The 18851-nt window shown below is 30.6% G+C and overlaps 1 protein-coding gene across 2 annotated transcripts; it reads left to right on the top strand.

Moving 5' to 3' along the window:
* Nucleotides 1-176: 176 nt before the first annotated feature.
* On the top strand, nucleotides 177-18766 carry LOC139519265 (photoreceptor-specific nuclear receptor-like). 2 transcript variants are annotated; one of them, XM_071311226.1, is made up of 8 exons: nucleotides 177-277; nucleotides 14188-14590; nucleotides 14966-15069; nucleotides 15303-15521; nucleotides 16409-16608; nucleotides 17044-17278; nucleotides 17927-18032; nucleotides 18564-18766. In XM_071311226.1, the coding sequence occupies exons 1-8, from the start codon at nucleotides 229-231 to the stop codon at nucleotides 18694-18696; spliced, it is 1449 nt and encodes a 482-aa protein (XP_071167327.1). In that variant the 5' UTR covers nucleotides 177-228; the 3' UTR covers nucleotides 18697-18766. The 2 variants fall into 2 exon arrangements, with proteins under 2 accessions (XP_071167327.1, XP_071167328.1); XM_071311227.1 differs by lacking the exon at nucleotides 15303-15521.
* Nucleotides 18767-18851: the final 85 nt, after the last annotated feature.

The raw sequence follows: 18851 nt of genomic DNA, 5'->3' as shown, positions 1-18851 counted from the left end.
ATAAAATATGCAGCAAACTGTCTTACTTAATATTCATTATTCAGAGTACCCTCCTCTCAGTATCAAGCAATTGGCTAACACATTAAATATCGAGATGGGACGACACAATTGTCAGTCAATGACAATAGAAGCATATTGAATTGATTAGAGACCACAATAAGTGACTGGTAGTTTGATCCCATAATGTACAATAAATAGTGTGGTTTGTTGTCACTATCAGGGGACGATATGGAACTCACAACACAGAGAAGTGTATCCCCCGGGGAGGAAAATACCCGTAAGTTAATTTTTATTAACTATTATTAATATACCATTTTTTTTTAATTCTGATATTTTCAATATGTTTCTACTATTTAGTTATTAATTAAAAATCTGCTAAATTTTGCACAAAAAAAATCTTATTCGAATCTAGCATTTAAAAATTTATTGATGTAATATTTGAACTCAATGGAAATTAAAGTATAACAAATGCATTATATTATCAACTAGTTTTTTTTTTTTAAATATTTGTTTTGTTTGCATTACAAAAATACTGGTAAAAGTCTTTCATAAAATAAGGAATAATTATCTGTTTTCTTCTTATGCATATTTTGAGTAAGTATTTGGGAAAAAAATATTTTTTTGGTTACCTTATTTACGTTTCGTTTTAAATAAACATAAATAGAGAACATTGCTTGAATAAAAATTGTAAAAATTGAAATATTCATAGTGCAATAGTTCTGATAATGTACTATAAAATATTTATCACAGAAATGATAAAGTGAATTGTTAATGTAATAATTAAGAGATAAATAAGTAAAAAAACAATGTTTTCAGAAATATTGGTGCGAATATAACAGACTTAAATATTAGTGTGCTTGTTGACGACTTACGTCCTATGAAAAATGTTAAGTTTATTTAGTTTGTATATATAACTATTGACGTTGGAACTTGTCATACAAACTTAATTCTTATACATATATTTTTATTACAAAATCGCATGTGTTGTTGTTGTAATTAAAAAAATATACTGTTTGGGCTTTTCGTTTTTTTCGTTTTTTACTTTATCCTTTCTATGTCAAACATTTCTTAAGTATAAAACAATCTAACACAAAAAGTTTTGAATTAAAAATCGATACAGTTAAAAAAAAAAGAGTCTGTGTTCCTTATTTGGTTTAACTGTCGCAGAATTTGATTAGTTGACTTTAAGAACTTTGATTTGGCAACATAAAACTAGAAGTAAAAATTGATAATAAAATGTTTTAATTAATTTAAGCAAAATCAAATAGTTATTCCCCCCCCTTTTTCCACTAATTTGAACAATCGATTTCCGGCATAAATTCCAATGTAAATCGCAAGTTTTCATATCACCACGTTACATGTAAAACAACATATGTAGAGACATGGTGTTTTAATATAAAAAAGAAGATGAGGTACAATTGCCAATGAGACAACTCTCCACAAAAGTCCAAATGACACAGAAGTTTACAACTATAGGTCACCGATTTTTTGTTGAGAATAAGGATAATCCTAGTTCCATCCGGTGTTTTATACACAATGTAGTATAGAATTGAAAAAGTCGTATTTTTGATCGCTACTTCGGTTTTAAAATTATATTCTCGTTTATCTTTTTATTATCAATTTGAATAGTTGTATATTGTGCGTTTTGAACTGTTACATTTATTCTATTCCTGAATATCTCTATTTATCCTTTGACGGGTGGTATGCCCCGGAGTATAGTTATTCAATGTTGTTTAAAATATACATAAGCGTACCAGTTAAGGAAAGGAATAATCTGCTGCCCGTCGCATATTTCCGTAGTGTTATATTTCAATTTTTAAAAAAAAAATTTTCGTTTCTTAATGCTCTTCAATTTAGTAATTGATCTTGCCTTTCAACTATCAAAGAATTAATCTTATATATACGAAACATACATCTGGCGTACTTAATTAAGCACGGTAACTATGATGAGTTAGTTCATTATCATTATATGTTTTCATTTATCGTTATTTCGTATTGACAGACTCTCAACATATCTGACTTTTTCTGAATATATAGGTGCTTTCAAAAGTCCCTTAGTAGGGATCACTTGTTCGTCACAAAGGTTACGCTACTGTAAATATAATTCTAATGCAATAACTTTGTATCAATATTTCTGATTGGATGACAGTTAGCGTAAAATTCTCTATCTCCTTGTCTGTAACTAAGGAAGCCGACATTTTGAATTGCTGAATGTATTGACATTTAATTTCTACAATAATAAGCAAAAACAAACTCACATCTTGCATCTTAAAGTCTTCTTTTTATCAAATTTGATTACATTCTGAAACGGCACATAAGCCAGAAAACGCCCGGTGTTTATGTTTGACGCCAGAAGCATACCTATGACGTCACCTAGTGAAGGGACCAAAGAAGATAACATCTTTTCGCGGAATTTCCTTTAATGAAGATTTTACACTAAAATAATGTGCATTAGAATAGAGATACCTGTATTGTATTTGAAGCTTTGCGGGCGTCCATCGATAGTTTTACTGTAGCAAATACCCGTTTACCTGTCTCCGCTACGCGTCGCAAGGTAAACTAAATTTGCGACAGTAAAACTACCGATGGACGTCCTTAAAGCTTCAAATACAATACATTTATCTCTTAAGTCGCTCTCAAATTTCAAATATTATTTAAGATAGTCCCCTATCTCAAGGGTTTATGACAAATAGGTCGACGGTGTTTTCGATAACACAAGTTTTCTTTTGCCAAGTGCCAATATGCCAAAAAAAGTTACTTCGGTATCAAGTTAAGAATGTTAGTCTCGATCATCATTATAGAGACATAATTGTCGAAATGTGCATTTCTGTCGCAGTAGAATTGATACATTTTTTGATATCTTAGTTACAAAACCACTGCTTGTGAACTGTCTTTGAGAAGGGTATCATGTCTCGCATCAAATCGGGAATATATGACAGTTGTTTTCCATTCTAGTCTGATGTGTTTGAGATTCTAATTTTACTGATTGTGTATGGAATTTCCATTTTGAATTTCCCTTGGAGTTCGGTATGATTGTTATTTTCATTTCTGTTGTCATAAGCATTTCAGTCGTACAGTAACAGTCAAAATGCATAACATTATATCGATTAAAAAACTATTATTTTAGCCAAAGACACACCCTAGTTAACAAATTTTTGACTGAAACGGTAACTTTGATCTTAACTGCTTTTCAGATATTCAGTATTTTAATAATCTGTACAGGTTTATAACTACTGAACAGTCTGATTATAGACTGAACAGATCTTTTAAATTGACTACACGCGAAGGGTCTGAACAGTAATGAATAATGAAATAACAACAGTGTCTGAAAATATATATGGCATGTATGGTATATGGTGTTGCAAACAAAATCAGAATTATAGTTCAATATGATTTAGTTGTATTTTATTTTGTTAATGTTTTGAATATTTTCTTATCTACTTTCAATACTAAATAAACGCCAACTACCGATACATGATAAATAAGTTTTATCTATAGTATTGATAATCTAACAAATTATTTAAAATTTGACACTATCATTGAAAATAGGTACTTCGTGTTACAGATCTCTTAATTCGATTACAACTAAAATGAAATATTTAATATCAAAGATATTACTTTGAACACAGACCGAACTTAATAAATGTTCTTGTATCAATATAACAAACTAAAAAGAAAAGAAAGATAAAAAAAGATTTAAAAAAGATGATAATTGAACAGTGAGTTTTCGGTACAAAAACCACATCCTCTTCAAAAGAAAATTTTAATGTTCAAATGTAACTTTGCAGGTGTAATTACAGCTAGTTATGTCCATTTGTGAACGATCCTTCAACTGACATCATTTAGTACAATGAAACTCTTGACAGTTGAAGAAGTGTTAATAATATTAACAGTACCATGTTTTTTGTGCCAGATGCGCATTTCGACAATAAATGTCTCTTCAGTAATATTTGAGGCCAACATATTTGAAAAAATAAAAACATGAAGAGCTATAATCCGACAAGGTACACATATTATAGCTAAAGCTGTGCAAGGAATCAGAGCTTTGTATGAGGGAGATACATTCCTTAATTTAAAATCATTTCTAACATTTTGTTAAAGAAAAATTCTATAACAAAAAAGCCGTACTTTCGTTCCAGTATCAAAGTACTGACTACCGGGCTGGTAATAGCCTCGAACACTAAAAGTCAACCAGCAGAGGCATTGGCCCAGTGGTAGTAATAAAATTAACGGTATCAATTTTTCTACACCAGATGCGCATTTCGATAATAAATGTATCTTCAGTGATAACACTTTACCAGTTAAACTATTATTTCATTTCTATAATGTGTAAACTTAATTATTTAAAATATATTGGCTAATATGCATATTCAAAACACCTAAACAGTTGCTTGTTTGTCGCTAAATAAAATTCGTGTATGAAGGAGAAACTTGACACATAAATCACACACTTAATTTCACTTTGTGGGAGATGTCAACGATTTAATACAGATTGACAATAAAACTGTTAAATGTTGGTTTTTGTTCTTTTGAGAGAATTTATGTATCATTAATTTTAAACATGCTAGTAACATTTACTTTAAATATTCATGAAACAATGTAGAGTTATTATTTATGTTTTACGTGCAGTGGGTACATTTGCTTAGATCTTTGAATACTGTGGTGTTACATAAAAGGGATCGATTTGTTTCAGAGAACCATTTTGTCAGCCGAAATCTTTATAACATTAATAATGATATACCTCCAAACAACTCGAACTCCATAATAAATTTTGAATTTATTTGTATTCCATTTTTAGTATTGCTGTAAGCTGTAAGCATCACTATTGCTGCTTAAAACTGTTCTAATATACAGTTTCAATAAATTAGCAATGCAATGATTAAAGATATACATGTTAAAACATCGACGTTTATAACAGTACATAATATCTTCAAGTACTAATCTGCCAACTTTTAATTATAAAAAAAAATAAGGTAATGATTCTGTACCTATAAAACATCATCGGTGCAATTTGAAGATCAGTTACATTGTTTTCAATATATATTCAAAAAGCTTTGAAAAGTGGAGAGAAAACAAAATCTCTTGAATAATATGAATTATAGCAACAAGTCGAAATGTCATACAACAATCCATAAACCTACATCATAGAAAACTACAAACACAAATCCTATCGAACATCGAGAGTGAAATGCCATGGAAGGCAAAGTAGTAACCATTACTGCCACCTGTCGTGTTTCTGTTATAATTTTCAGATTATGAAAACAATTATAATAAATATTTTAACCAGGAGTTTTGTAAAGTATATCTTCGACATATTTCGATTGTTCCTTTTTAAACAGTGACGTTTTGTGGTGGCGAAATTCGACGTTTCTGTAGGTTTTTATTTTATCACTGGATCCTTCCTCTGTTGATATATTGTTCGGTGTAGATTTACTACATTGTATATAATTTATCATGAAAGACGTGCATAACAGCAGAAAATTGTGGTATAACAAATAATTCAGTTCCAAAGAAAACATGTAAATTTCCTCCGCTTTTAAAAAAAATGGGTGCAAATTGGGTACTCGGTGCAATTTGGATACTGTTACGTTAGCAACCTTAGTACTTGAACGTATATAAGTTAACAGTACTATAGGTAGAGGTAAACATTCAATTGTTTTTGACAATATTTAGGTACCAATTATAAATGTCATGCTATAAATTGCAATGTTTCTAGATAAATTCATTATTTATCATGGACGATCTGACATCTTTACCAAATAAAGGCAACAGAAGAATACCGCTGTTCAAAAGTCACAAATCGATTGAAAAAAAAGCTACAAACTAAAAACTATCCATAATACAAAATGTTGAAATTTACACAAAAGAAAGGACAAACATCATGTATAATGATTTTTTTGCGATAGTTTTCACTATCATATTTGTTTTCCACTGGACTCATGACACTCAAATGCCATCAATAAAAGACTTTGATATAATCATAATGACAACAGTAAAAGATTTTCCTTAATTCACTGTATAAAACAATTGACATTTCTTTAAAAAATGTACCTTGTCCCGTACGTTACTTGTCATGTATATCTAGACAACATACATTACAGCATTTTCAAATTAAGAATATTCAATTTTGCCAAAGGAGCACTTTTGGAATCCAATAGTGGCAAAAAGAAAGGATGATCAATTAAAAAAATCCAAGCAATATATTGTTGAATAAAAAAAAAAAAAATAAAAAAAAAATCCATGCACAAAAGCTAACATGGCCTTTCGGAATATCGCCAACCCCTTTCTATTTCGTAGTAACTTATTAACTCCAGTATACTGGTTTTCGTCCTATTCATTCATTGTACTCCCGTATTACGTTCTTTGAATATGGTTTGTTTCCATTTGTAATTTTTGTTTTTATTTTAAGTTAAGATTATTTCAGGACATTAAAACTTCCACGTGCACTATATCCTTTTACAACCGAACACAGACACCTACCTACACGTCATTAACAATAACAACAATATACTTTATTTGGAAACACTCAGACACATATTTACATGTGCAGCAAGAGGCAAAATACATAGTCATCATTATGGTTACTACAATACAATGTTAACATATAATCATATAAGTTACAATATTTTAACAAAATCATATTACAACCCTCATAATTTTTACTGACGTTGTTGCGAAAAATATGCTCCCCTATATAAGCAATACACATAAGGACGAGAAATTTATCAAAGAATTGCTCTTGTACAATAATTTCAAAAAAAAAATCATTTGTTCAGAAATATAATCATAATAAGAGGCAGTGCAAAACAGATAAATTGCTGCAGTGTTATTGTGTATTTTCAATACCTCTATTTGTATTTAAACTTTAGAAGATAACCAAAGAACTTTTTTACCAATCTTTAATTATTTTTTCATATGTAGATTAAAGTTCGTAGCTTTGAATATCGATGTTTTCTTTGAGCAGGTATTCCAAATTATATGTTAAAATGGTTCTGAATTATTTTTGGCTGAACCAAAAACCGAAACCTTATTGTTCCTCATATTAAAAAAAATAAAGGATTTCACCCGCAATGGCGTTCACCAGTTTTCTCCATTATAATTATACTTACCTCATTAAGACGTCAGAAATAAAAAGACGTCAGAAATAAAAAGTAACCATCATTTAATTTGATTTGATAATGAATAAAGAACTAGGAACCATTTCGGCAAACGTAAATCTCGATCATTTAGATACAAATATTACCTCATAATAAAATATATTTTGTAAAAAGAAATGGAAAAATTATTTTGTGATATGAATTGATATATTATTTAAAAAGAAGACGATATGATTGCCAATGAGACAACTGTCCTTTCTATGTCCCTTGTGGTATTACATTCCATTGCGTTTATTGGTACATGAACTTCAATCTGCTAATTTAAATGTTGTTACTGCTATTTTAGACTTATTGTAAAGCATACAATTGGAACCGTGCCATTAAGGACTCTAGATTTATCCTGCTGCATGGTTGAGTTCTTAAATGGCTTCTTTTCTCTTTCGTTACTTCTTTCAGCGGAACTATTTGTCATCAATTTACCGTTTTGATGATATTATCCCATTCTTAACATTTTCACAAGATTGTTCATTTTCAGCGCTAGAATTAATCATAACAAATAGAATTTGTGACAATTGTAGCGCTAATGATATCCGATAACTTTATTAAAGTGTCATCAGTTAGAACTCAATTGAATGGTTTACGTCTGGGTTGATACAGTGATTATTTCCATCGCCATACCAAATGTAATGAATTGGCTTGTTTGAGACGCTGATGTATCCCATACTACAACATTGAACGCAGCTGTACCTAGCCATGCTCGATGACTCTTCACAAATTTTCCTGTCAGATCACCCCTGTCTGGAGATCACTTGATATATTTTAATTGTCATGAATTAGATATAAAAAGGCAGGGTTAGCCCAGCTAATTTGTTTTTCGCAGAATGCTATAAAGATCAGGAAAATAAGATAATTCAATTAGGGGTTAGCTCTTTTATTTGATTTTCAATTTCCTTAGAAGATGTACAGAATCAAGTGGTTATTCCTCACTTAAGATTTTCTATCGATTCCGGTGATTATTGAATTACCCTGACGATGTGGATGTGATATAGAAAGCAGAAATAAGGGATTTACGATATAATGTAAACTTGCTAATACAGTTGACAAAATTCTTATAAGATTTTTTATCATTTGATCCAATTGATTTACCATTTGATACATAAAAATAAAATAATATTTAATTAATACAGTTTACCTTATTCACAATTGCAAGAAACAATAGCAAGCAAACAATTATTTCATGTGTATGACATTTAAAAGTCTTAGAAAGTCAAAAACGAATATTTAATTTTTATTATCTTGCAAGTTATATGATATCATTTTTTTTTTTTACGGTATATCGATCTAATATTCATTATTAGGGAATTTGAATTATATATTTATAATTCTCATAACTATTACAGATAGAGAGAGAGTGCAAAATATGTACAAGAATATGCCTCGTTTTACAAAAAATTGAATACAGTACAGTGGTTTCGAAAAATATACATTTAAGCCAGAAGGACCCACAAGTGTGTTTACACACAATATGAACTCGCATTATCGTTTTAGCTCTGACGTTTTTAATTTTATTCATTAGTTTTAAAAACTTTAATGTATTTACACCAGTCGTATAGTATTCTTCTATAGAATAGACCATTGGTTTCCCTTTTAAATAGTTTTAAACGAGTAATTGTTGGGACCTTTTATATCTTGTTGTTCGGTGTGAGCCAAGGCTCCATGTTGAAGGCTGTACCTATAATGGTTAACTTCTACAAATTGTGACTTGGACGGAGAGTTGTCTCATTTGCCCTCATACCGCATCTTCCTTTATCGATATAATGTTCTACTGTCATTAAAAATGGACAGTCTAGCAGATAATGAACCTTTCATCAAATGCTACAAGGTTACAAAAATAACATTTCTATCACTTCATTCGAAATTATTTCAACCTCCCTGTTTCTATTCGTAGTCTATGGTTTGTAGTTTTATATCTAACATAAAATAATACTTTCGTGCAGATCCCAGATATCAAAATATTTTGTTTGTCCAAATGTCCAAATGTAATTCTTACTTTATAATTGTCTAATGAACTGCTTTAAATTTGTAGACTCTTGCAATTGTGTATTCCAGTACTGTTTGAATTGGATTTGTCAGTCACAACTGAAGTTCATTTTATAACCATATAACGTTACACGTTACCATAATCTTATGTAATACAAATATTTAAAAAAAACACAACATTTTTATCCAATATTTCTAACCTTTCTTACAAAAATATCTCAGCAAAAAATGAACAAACATTATTAACGGTAAATAGTGTTTTGAGTGTATATGCACTATCTAACATATATCTTGGTCACTTTTGTAGATACTTATTTACAGCAATAAGATATTATCGCCAATATAGCATCTAGATAGGTGTGGCATTTTTTAGTTTCAAAAACAGTTTACAGAATTTCAGATGGTTCTTTCTACAATATCAACATGAAAATATAACTAGAAATTCTTAACAAACTCGAATATTCATTATCTTTAAATGGGATGGTTAATTTGAACACAATACATGTATAATTAAAACATGGTTTTCCAATAGCACCTTCTCATGTTTCAACGATGGACATACCTCTTCTATGTGTTAACCCCACTACTGATACGCGATCATCGTTATACATTTAAAGCGACCACCAACATTTGACACCTGTTATTCCACCCAGGTGGAAATAAAACCTTTTATCTGATCGTTGATATAAACAAATTTTAATAGGCACGACAATTGAAAATAATAAAATTTAATTGAGATGTGACTGTTCATAAATTTGAAGAATCTGAAAGTAAAAGTCAATCTGTCAAACCTGGCCATATGTCATACCCTGGTCAACCTTCACAAAGAAGTGTAAATTGTGAATTTGAACTACTGTATAAGGATTGACACATACCGCTGACCATTGGATGCATATACAACTAAAACCATCTTTATTCATTTACAATATGTGTTCTAGTGTCATATTAAGTTTTGATGGAAAAGTTTATTTTTTCAGTATCAGTTAAAAGAAGCTCGTTTAAAACATTGTTACATACATTTAAAAAAAAATGGTATGATTGCCAATGAGGCAACTCTCCTCAAGAGACCCAATGGCAGAGAAATTAAGAACTATAGGTCACCGTACGGCCTTCAACAATGAGCAAAGCCTATACCACATATCAGATGTATGTTATTCGTTTTAAAACACCTTTGTTTTCATTTTCAATAGTTTCATATTTTTTGGCCCGAGTCCCTCTAAAATTCTTAATGTCTAACAGATTGGTGTTTAATTTCAAAGTCGGACAGATGAAATAAAAACTTCACAACTAACTGGGACATAAAAATGAAAAATATCAAGACAGCGTAACACAAGAGCAAAATTCACAAACAATTAAATAAATAAATGCAGTGCAACAGTTTTAAAAGACGACGCTAAATTAGGAAGAGCAGTAATATTCTGATGTAATAAGCTAATAAATGTCGCGTTATATACATTTACATTCGACTATATAAACCCGAAGATTTTGAGGGAAGTAAGCTAAATTTCCTGTTTAGTCGGGTTTGCTTACACAGTCCTTAATAAAACAATCATTATATTGCTTTTTAATTTCTTGATTTTACGTGGATAACGCCTGTATTTGAATATCATTTCATTAAAGCCGTTAATGGATAAATTTGAGCCTATAAAGTTATTCACATGAAGGAGGACCATAAAACTGATTGGCACGTGCTCTCTCCAGAACACAATGGTTATTTGTCGGAAACCACTTATTTTATTAGATAGTGATGAAGGTAATTTTCATTTTATGTTATATTTCATTAAAGGTGATCTATAAACTCAATATGTCTACGTAAAACGTTTTTAAGTACAAAAGCAGCGCCACCTGACGTCTAAATGACCACAGTATCGCATATCTTTTGCAATCTTAATATATGAGATTTTAATTGATGAAATTAGCAGCAATTAATTACACTCGCACACAAACCGCTCCATAAAAATCGCTCTCATTTTCAATTTGAAATACATTATAACGTTTTCGCATTGCAAGTATAAGCCAACTTTTACAGATTTTATACACCAATCCTGACTTTGAAGCAAAAATAAGTTAGCTTTTTCATTTATTATTTTTTCAAAAGTGCAAATATAACAAACATACATATTGTACAACATGAGCAAATGGCTTCGGAAATTGAAAAAAACTAAAATAAATCCGTCTCTGTTTAAGAAATAATTCCTTCATGTCATGCTCTTTGTTCATTTTAACATGGGTAGGCATTATATTTGTCGATATTTTACACTGAGCGTTAGCGATGTTACAGTTTACATGCTACCCATGTTAAAATGAACATAGAGCATAACATGAAGAAATTATTTCGATTCTTATAGGACAAATACAGTATTTTTATAGGTCGAAGCGTACGAAAATACAGTAAAAATGTTTAGCTGTTCCCGTTTCCTCCCCGAGGAGTCTGTACATTACATTTCATATTTGATTATAAGTTTAAAAATTACGAGCAGGGTAAATATATGTTGTTTGATATAACATACATTATAAAAGTTTATGTAAGATACTTGAATGTATATATTTTATAGAATAACGATGGAAATAACTTTAATATCAACAGTAAATGTGTACGCATGTGTCAAACATTTTTTTGTGCTCATTAGAACACGGCTTTGGTTTACAAAGCGTAATAAGGACGTCATATTAGAATAACAATTTTAAGAAAGGGTATATATTATATGGTATTTTAATATGTGTACTTCTTTAAGTATTCACTTTAAAATTTTCTCGATTATAAGGTACCAAACACTTAAAACGAATTTTTAAGAAAAGGTAGAATACGGATAAAAAATCATGGCAAAAAAGATATCGATGAAAAGAAAGACAGCAATCTACAAAGCACCACATACAAAGATGTTGAAAGGATGTGTTACAAGTATCGTGACAATTTTATACTAAATCCTTTGATATATCAAAATCTTATCGATTTTTATGAATTGTTTTTGAATTAAAATGATGGCTGATTTTTCTTGCGTGATGTGTCACAATCTTTGGGCTTCATTTCCGATCTAGGCACACTTCGAGCTGATTTACACAACCATACTGTCCAAATGTGCGTGTTGCCATTTTGTAGTGCCAATTTAAAACAAAAATGAAGTTATAGATTTCCTTGTAGGAAATGGGTATAATCTGCAGTTAATGTGATCCAATCTAAAACAACTTCCGGCGAAAGTCGTAGGTTTTTATTTAAGTACAATCTTTAGCTGCCTGACATTTGTTCATTTGAATTGTGGGTATGAATACCTAATAAGGATAATGAATAATTAATTATCGCAAAAAGATATTAGCACGACATGTCTTACATAAGAAGTTTAATCGGTGTATTTTGTATTTTTGAAATTTATTCCTTATATTAAACATTGATAGAGATAATTTTATTTAGTGTACACTTTTTTTATTGATTCGGAAAACATTTTTTTTATTAAATGGTAACAATCTACAAGGAGTATTTTGTATTTTGAAATTTATACAACATTAGATATAGATAATTTATGTTTATTGTACACTCTTTTTTTTATATTATTGATTCGGGAAAACATTTTTTTTTAAATGATAACATTCTTCAAATATTAATAAGACATTTTGTCAGATATACACAATGACATCCAGAATTACTACTTGACTACCTATTTTGCAGTTTACTTTCAAATTTGTAAAAGTTTTAGTCTAAATAGGTATAATGGTTATAGCGATAAAAGCCAAATTGAAATCATTACAACAGCACAATTATTCTCGATTACATATGTGCGTAACAAATCAAGGTTATTAAATGAGTTTCTTGAAAATGTAAGCAGTACAAAGATAACAAAGACATATTTGAATAGCAAAATTAAATACTAATTTTTAACATAGATACTATTATGAGATTTTTTTTTTTGTAAAATACAAATTAATGATGATAATTTGTTATTTGAAAGCATAACTTTTGAAAAGCCGTAATCAGACTAGTTATTTTTCGAAATGCCATATGTAACATGGTTTTGTGTGGTCGTATATGCGGATAATAACTTGGTAATGATATCACAGGAACATTTAAAACGAATTTTCCGCACCTATATATTCGTTATCATAACATTTAACTAGTATTAACAAAATCAGAACTATTTAAGGACATTGAAGAAGTTAACTATTTTGGTGAATTTCGGGGCAAATGAATGCCTCTGTCTTATTGTCATTTTTTTTAACGATATTTGTTAAGTTTTTTTCTCTTCAATTTTCCTGGTTTACGACCTCCTCGTATTGCTTATTTTTTCATAAATTTCAAATCAATAAGTTAACCACATTATACATTTGTTTTAGGAGAAGTGGTCTACACTAGGTATAATTTATAGAATTATTTGACAAAGAACTTGTTATATTAATAAGATAAGTCGGTAACGGATGAAATATGCTGACATTTTAAAGAAACACGATACCCTTTAATATAATATCATTCCCTAGTCAGTTTGACGTCTTCGCTGAAACAAAATGATGAGTGGAATTTTGTCACGTTCATTTCAAAGTCGTAAATAAAAGCATTTTAAAAAAAAATATTTTGAACTCTTTTCAAACCTAGCTTTTAAATAATAATGCGTCTATGAAAACTTAAGGTTCTTTAAGTTTTCAAGATTGAGTGACAATATTTTTCTTTTAGCTCAATACGCAATTTAGTTCTGCAAATCAATTGTTGAGAACTCTCACAGAAAATGTTTGCGGTATATAGGAAATATCATCCAGCCAATAGAATCCTCGTGGCCTTTGGTTTCCTCACATCTATAAATGATTATTGCTTGTTTGTAATAGTGGAATTCAAAGCAGTATATAATGCATGTCGTTCTTTGGTGTAAAAATACTCGTAACCATTCATCAAATATAACCAATTAAAACAAATACTATATCTTAAGCTGTGAACAATTTTAAACAAACATATTTATTATTATAAGTTACACTTTTCAAGGAGACCAGATGCATGTTACGTTTAAGGGAATCTGAGAAGGAAGGTGATTTCGAACGTCTCACTGATAGATAACGCTTTCTATTGTAGCCAAAGAAACCATCAGACATTTGCCGACTACTAGCAGACATTTACCTCAAGACATTTATCAAATTTCCCATGATTCTAGGCATCTATCATCTGACGATACATCACAAGAAGACCGAAGTTCTGAAAGACTTGATCGTTACGACACAGATGACATTCGACATTCTCCACCAATGATATCGATAAATAGTTCTCCATCTCATGGCGTAACTGTGACGTCATCACACATGTCTCTTGATCATGAAGGACTTCCCGGAAGTTCATGTGGACCAATGAAACGTAATTCGCCTGGTCTGATATGTGTTGTCTGTGGTGATACGTCGAGTGGTAAACATTATGGTATCTTGGCATGTAATGGTTGCAGTGGTTTCTTCAAGAGAAGCGTCAGAAGAAAGCTGATTTACAGGTACGTCAACATCATAAGTTTCCTTACACAAAGTCAATTCGTGTTATCTATTAACATTTTTGATAACGAGTTATTATAAACTTTCTTTAGTAAATGTAAGCCAAATTCTAATTCGTACATAGAAGATTTTGTGTCATTGACATTAATGGAATACTGTTTTGACTCCAGTTATTAACATGGACAGCTAATGTATAATGACAGTCAATCGGTTAAATTTCTTTAAGATATTTCAACAATTTCTGTCTCGGTGTGGTGCTATAAATTTTCACTGAAAACAATATAACAAAAAAAAAAAGAAAATAAAGACATAATGTAAATTAATTCCTTTTGCTAATTCATTCTTACATAACTGATGAAAAAGGTTTAATTTTATAGATGCCAGGCCGGTTCGGGACTGTGTATTGTAGACAAGGCACATAGAAACCAATGCCAGGCTTGTCGTTTGAAGAAATGTATCCAAATGGGAATGAACAAAGATGGTAAGTTCTAGAATGGTAGTTACTAATGTACCTTTATGAAATATTGCTTATTCATTTATCCAATTTGTACCTGCAAATATCTTCTGTAAAAGTCGATTTTCTCAAGTTATCGTTTTGTTGCACCTTGACAGTGTAAATACCATGTCAGTAAATTGTCCAAAAACATATCCAAAACATGTTAATAAAATGCACTTCTTAAAGTATACTAAGTATATATTTTTTTTTAATTCCAGCTGTTCAAAATGAGCGGCAGCCCAGAAACACGGCCCAGGTGCGACATGACCAATTAATAAGCGAACTTGATGGCCCATTTCCACATAATAATGCAACAGTATCTGCTACACATCCAGCTTTCAGCCCTGGACTGAACAACAGGTTTATAACTGGACTCATGACCTCAGATAATACCAGCACTAAGCTGGAAAATGACGAAAGAGGTTCATCGCATTTTTGTAAGTTTAAGTAACACACATTACGATAAAGATAAAATGCGGAGTATCCGTATAGTTGTGAGCTTCGCATCTATATTTTAATCAGATTGTATTAATGACAGTTAGTATTAACTTATTTTTATGAACATAAAGTACTGCTACATTATATGTTGTGATGGGACGGGTAATGTTTAACAAAACACTGCCACAATTTTACTACATTTAGATTGATATAAACTTGAAGCTATCTGAGGTTCTTGATGGGCGATCCTTCATTTCTTTATTCTTTGACTATTATATTTTTGCCCCTTATTGTGCACTTTTCAACTTGTATTATTTATTCTGTTAACCCAAATCTAGAACCTCCTATCTGTCTTAATACAGGTTACAATTTACAGGGTACTGAAACTGACTGAACGGGATTGAATAATTAGTCAAAACATTGTGGTAGGCCCACAAAAAGAAACCATTCAATTTTGACATATTTTTAAATAACCAAGTAAGTCGGTCATAACTTTTTGTTAAACTCTATACGAAACTTGTAAGAAGTGGATACAGGTTTTATGAAGAGAGAAATAAGAGCACCGGATTGTTTCACATTTTCAATGATATATAAAAAGTAATTACAGTCTATTCCTTTCTTTGAAATATATGAACATTTCGCCGGAATGACCCAACATGTAGAAGAGCAAAACATAAATATTGAAAGAGAATAAAACAGCAGTAGCACAATCTACTGTGGATATATAACGTGCAAATGCTTTGCATGTAAATGTGGTCTACCTTTCAACACCAACTTGTTAATCATAGTATTACAATTGCATGGTACAGGGAATACACCAATCACTAAACGAACAGATTGAAAAGGATTTTCATTCTGATGAATAATATTTGTCTTGTATTTTCAGCTGTCCATGATGAGAAAGTAGATGTGACTAGCCTTGACCAAGACCGAACAGGACATCCACCACCTGGACAGTTTCAGGATGTGTCGCTTTATTCTCCAGGTCAAGAGACCGTATATGAATGTTCAGCAAGGCTTCTATTTATGGCTGTTAGATGGACTAAAAATCTTCCGTCGTTTGCTAATTTACCGTTCAGAGACCAGGTAATATATGTTTTTGATTAAAGGCTCTTTATACACACTTTTTGTCATTGTTCGTAAAAAAAATTCTGGAACCGGTAGCATATATTGGTGAATATATTTGTCTCCTCTCAGAATATTATAAACACTTTTTCTCCTTTTTTCAACTACGAAATAAAACATACATGATCGACTTGCAATTGGTGACCTCTTATCAAAATACCCACCTGTATTGAGATATTTGACTTTTTATCTGCTTATACTTTTTATACAAAAAATCATGATACATGAGTCAAGCATTAAGTTCTAAACAAATACTTCACATTATATCATTTATATCGAGAATTTGACTGGTAAACACGACAGCACAATTTTTGAATATATTTTAAATATTTTTTTATTGCATTTTAAAAAGTTATGTATTGAATGCAGATTATGTTTACATCCTGTTTTATTCAGGTGATACTTCTGGAAGAGTCTTGGAGTGAGATATTTCTACTGTGTGCCATACAATGGTCCATGCCTATGGATTCGTCACCACTACTTGTAGCCCAAGACCATGAACAACAGCCTAATGGTAAAACTGGTCCCACTGATATCAGGATTCTTAAAGACGTTTTTGCCAGATTTAAATCAGTACAAGTTGACCCAGCTGAATTTGCTTGTATGAAAGCGGTAGCGTTGTTCAAACCAGGTTTGTTGGATGAGAATAGTTTTCAAAAATCCCTACATTTGTATATTATTATTTTTCTTCTAAAGTATGTTTTATTCGGCTGTTAATATAACATTTTAAAACATTCAAAATGCCATGTAAAAAAAGATATAACATTGTACATGTAGCAAAGAATTATCAAATTTATCTAGAGCAGACTGTTTTCTCTGGAGGTAGAAGAACCATTCGTTCTAATACTCGGATATCTTCATAACCTTTAAGAAGATAACAACGTCAATAATAGTGATATCCTTTGTTTTTGTGTTTCACTTAGTTGCTGTCTTATTGAACAGTGTTCATCAAATATCCGTATGAAATTTCTATACAAAATAGACAAATACCTGCCCATTTATAACCAAGCAGATAAGTCATGCTTCAAGCCTTTTTTCCCCAAAAGAACCCAAATACGAAACCAAAATCGAATCAAGCAAAACAAAACTACACAACCAATATAAGAAAATAATAAAATAAAAATAAAAATATCGCAACAAAATATCAACACAAAAACAATCAAGATATTACCCTAAAAACTAACCAAAAAATGACAATTACTTACTCAATATCAGTCTTACTTTCAATTATCTATATTATTGATTGTAATTAAACAACAATGGTTGTTTTATATTTCAGAAACAAGAGGTTTGAAGGATCCACATCAAGTCGAGAGTCTACAAGATCAAGCACAAATCATGTTAGGACAGCATGTGCGCACGCATCATCCAACACATCCCATGAGGTAATATCTTTGTTGTGAAGTAAATATGAAAAAGACATTGTTATTGAATGGTTTAAGGGGAGAAGATGGTTTTAAAAGTTGACGGACGGTGTACGATGTGTATAAAAACGATGAAGTAAAGGCTGTATTTGAAATATTACCCATATATTATATTATGTAAAGCTGAATATAATGGCTGAAATGGTTCCTAAAATTAAAACAGTTGTGAAGTGAACGTCAATGGGACAGCAACCATCCGACACTAAATAACATCCAGAAGTTATCATAGTTCCGATGTCTTTACAACAAATAAAGCCGTAAATTGTCGAGTGTTAACTGTTCCGCATGAAGGAGTTCTGTAATTTCACATACAGAATTTATAGATATAACATGAGCCCCCAAAGTCACTGAAAACAAATCTTGATCACGGATTAAAATCATTATCTAATAAAATTATATGATTTGTATAGTATCAATTTAACGTGACAAAAAAAATATAAATGAACATTTTCGATGTTAAACAATTTTAATAAATATTTTTATTTTCTACAGGTTTGGAAGGTTGCTGCTTATGTTACCGTCATTAAAGTTTGTTGGTTCAGATAAAGTGGAGAAAATCTTCTTTGGACGAACGATTGGAAATACTCCTATGGAAAAACTATTGTGTGATATGTTTCGAAATTAAACCTTGCATCTGTAAAATGATAAAAACGTTAACATAAATATAAATAACATTGTTATTAATTTTAATTTATGTCAAATTAATTCATATAAATAAAATGAAATTCAAAAAATGAAGTGTTTGAATTAATTGGAATTTTGATCTGGTCGCATTGCTGT

The sequence above is a fragment of the Mytilus edulis genome, chromosome 4 (assembly GCF_963676685.1).
Source record: "Mytilus edulis chromosome 4, xbMytEdul2.2, whole genome shotgun sequence".
Classification (NCBI taxonomy): domain Eukaryota; kingdom Metazoa; phylum Mollusca; class Bivalvia; order Mytilida; family Mytilidae; genus Mytilus; species Mytilus edulis.
This window is presented reverse-complemented; position numbering and strand designations above follow the sequence as displayed.

Coding starts and splice junctions, on each gene's coding strand:
- LOC139519265 (XM_071311226.1), top strand. CDS start 229: ATGGAACTCACAACACAGAGAAGTGTATCCCCCGGGGAGGAAAATACC. Junction 278..14,187: donor CCCCGGGGAGGAAAATACCC/GTAAGTTAATTT, acceptor TTTCTATTGTAG/CCAAAGAAACCATCAGACAT. Junction 16,609..17,043: donor ATTTACCGTTCAGAGACCAG/GTAATATATGTT, acceptor TGTTTTATTCAG/GTGATACTTCTGGAAGAGTC.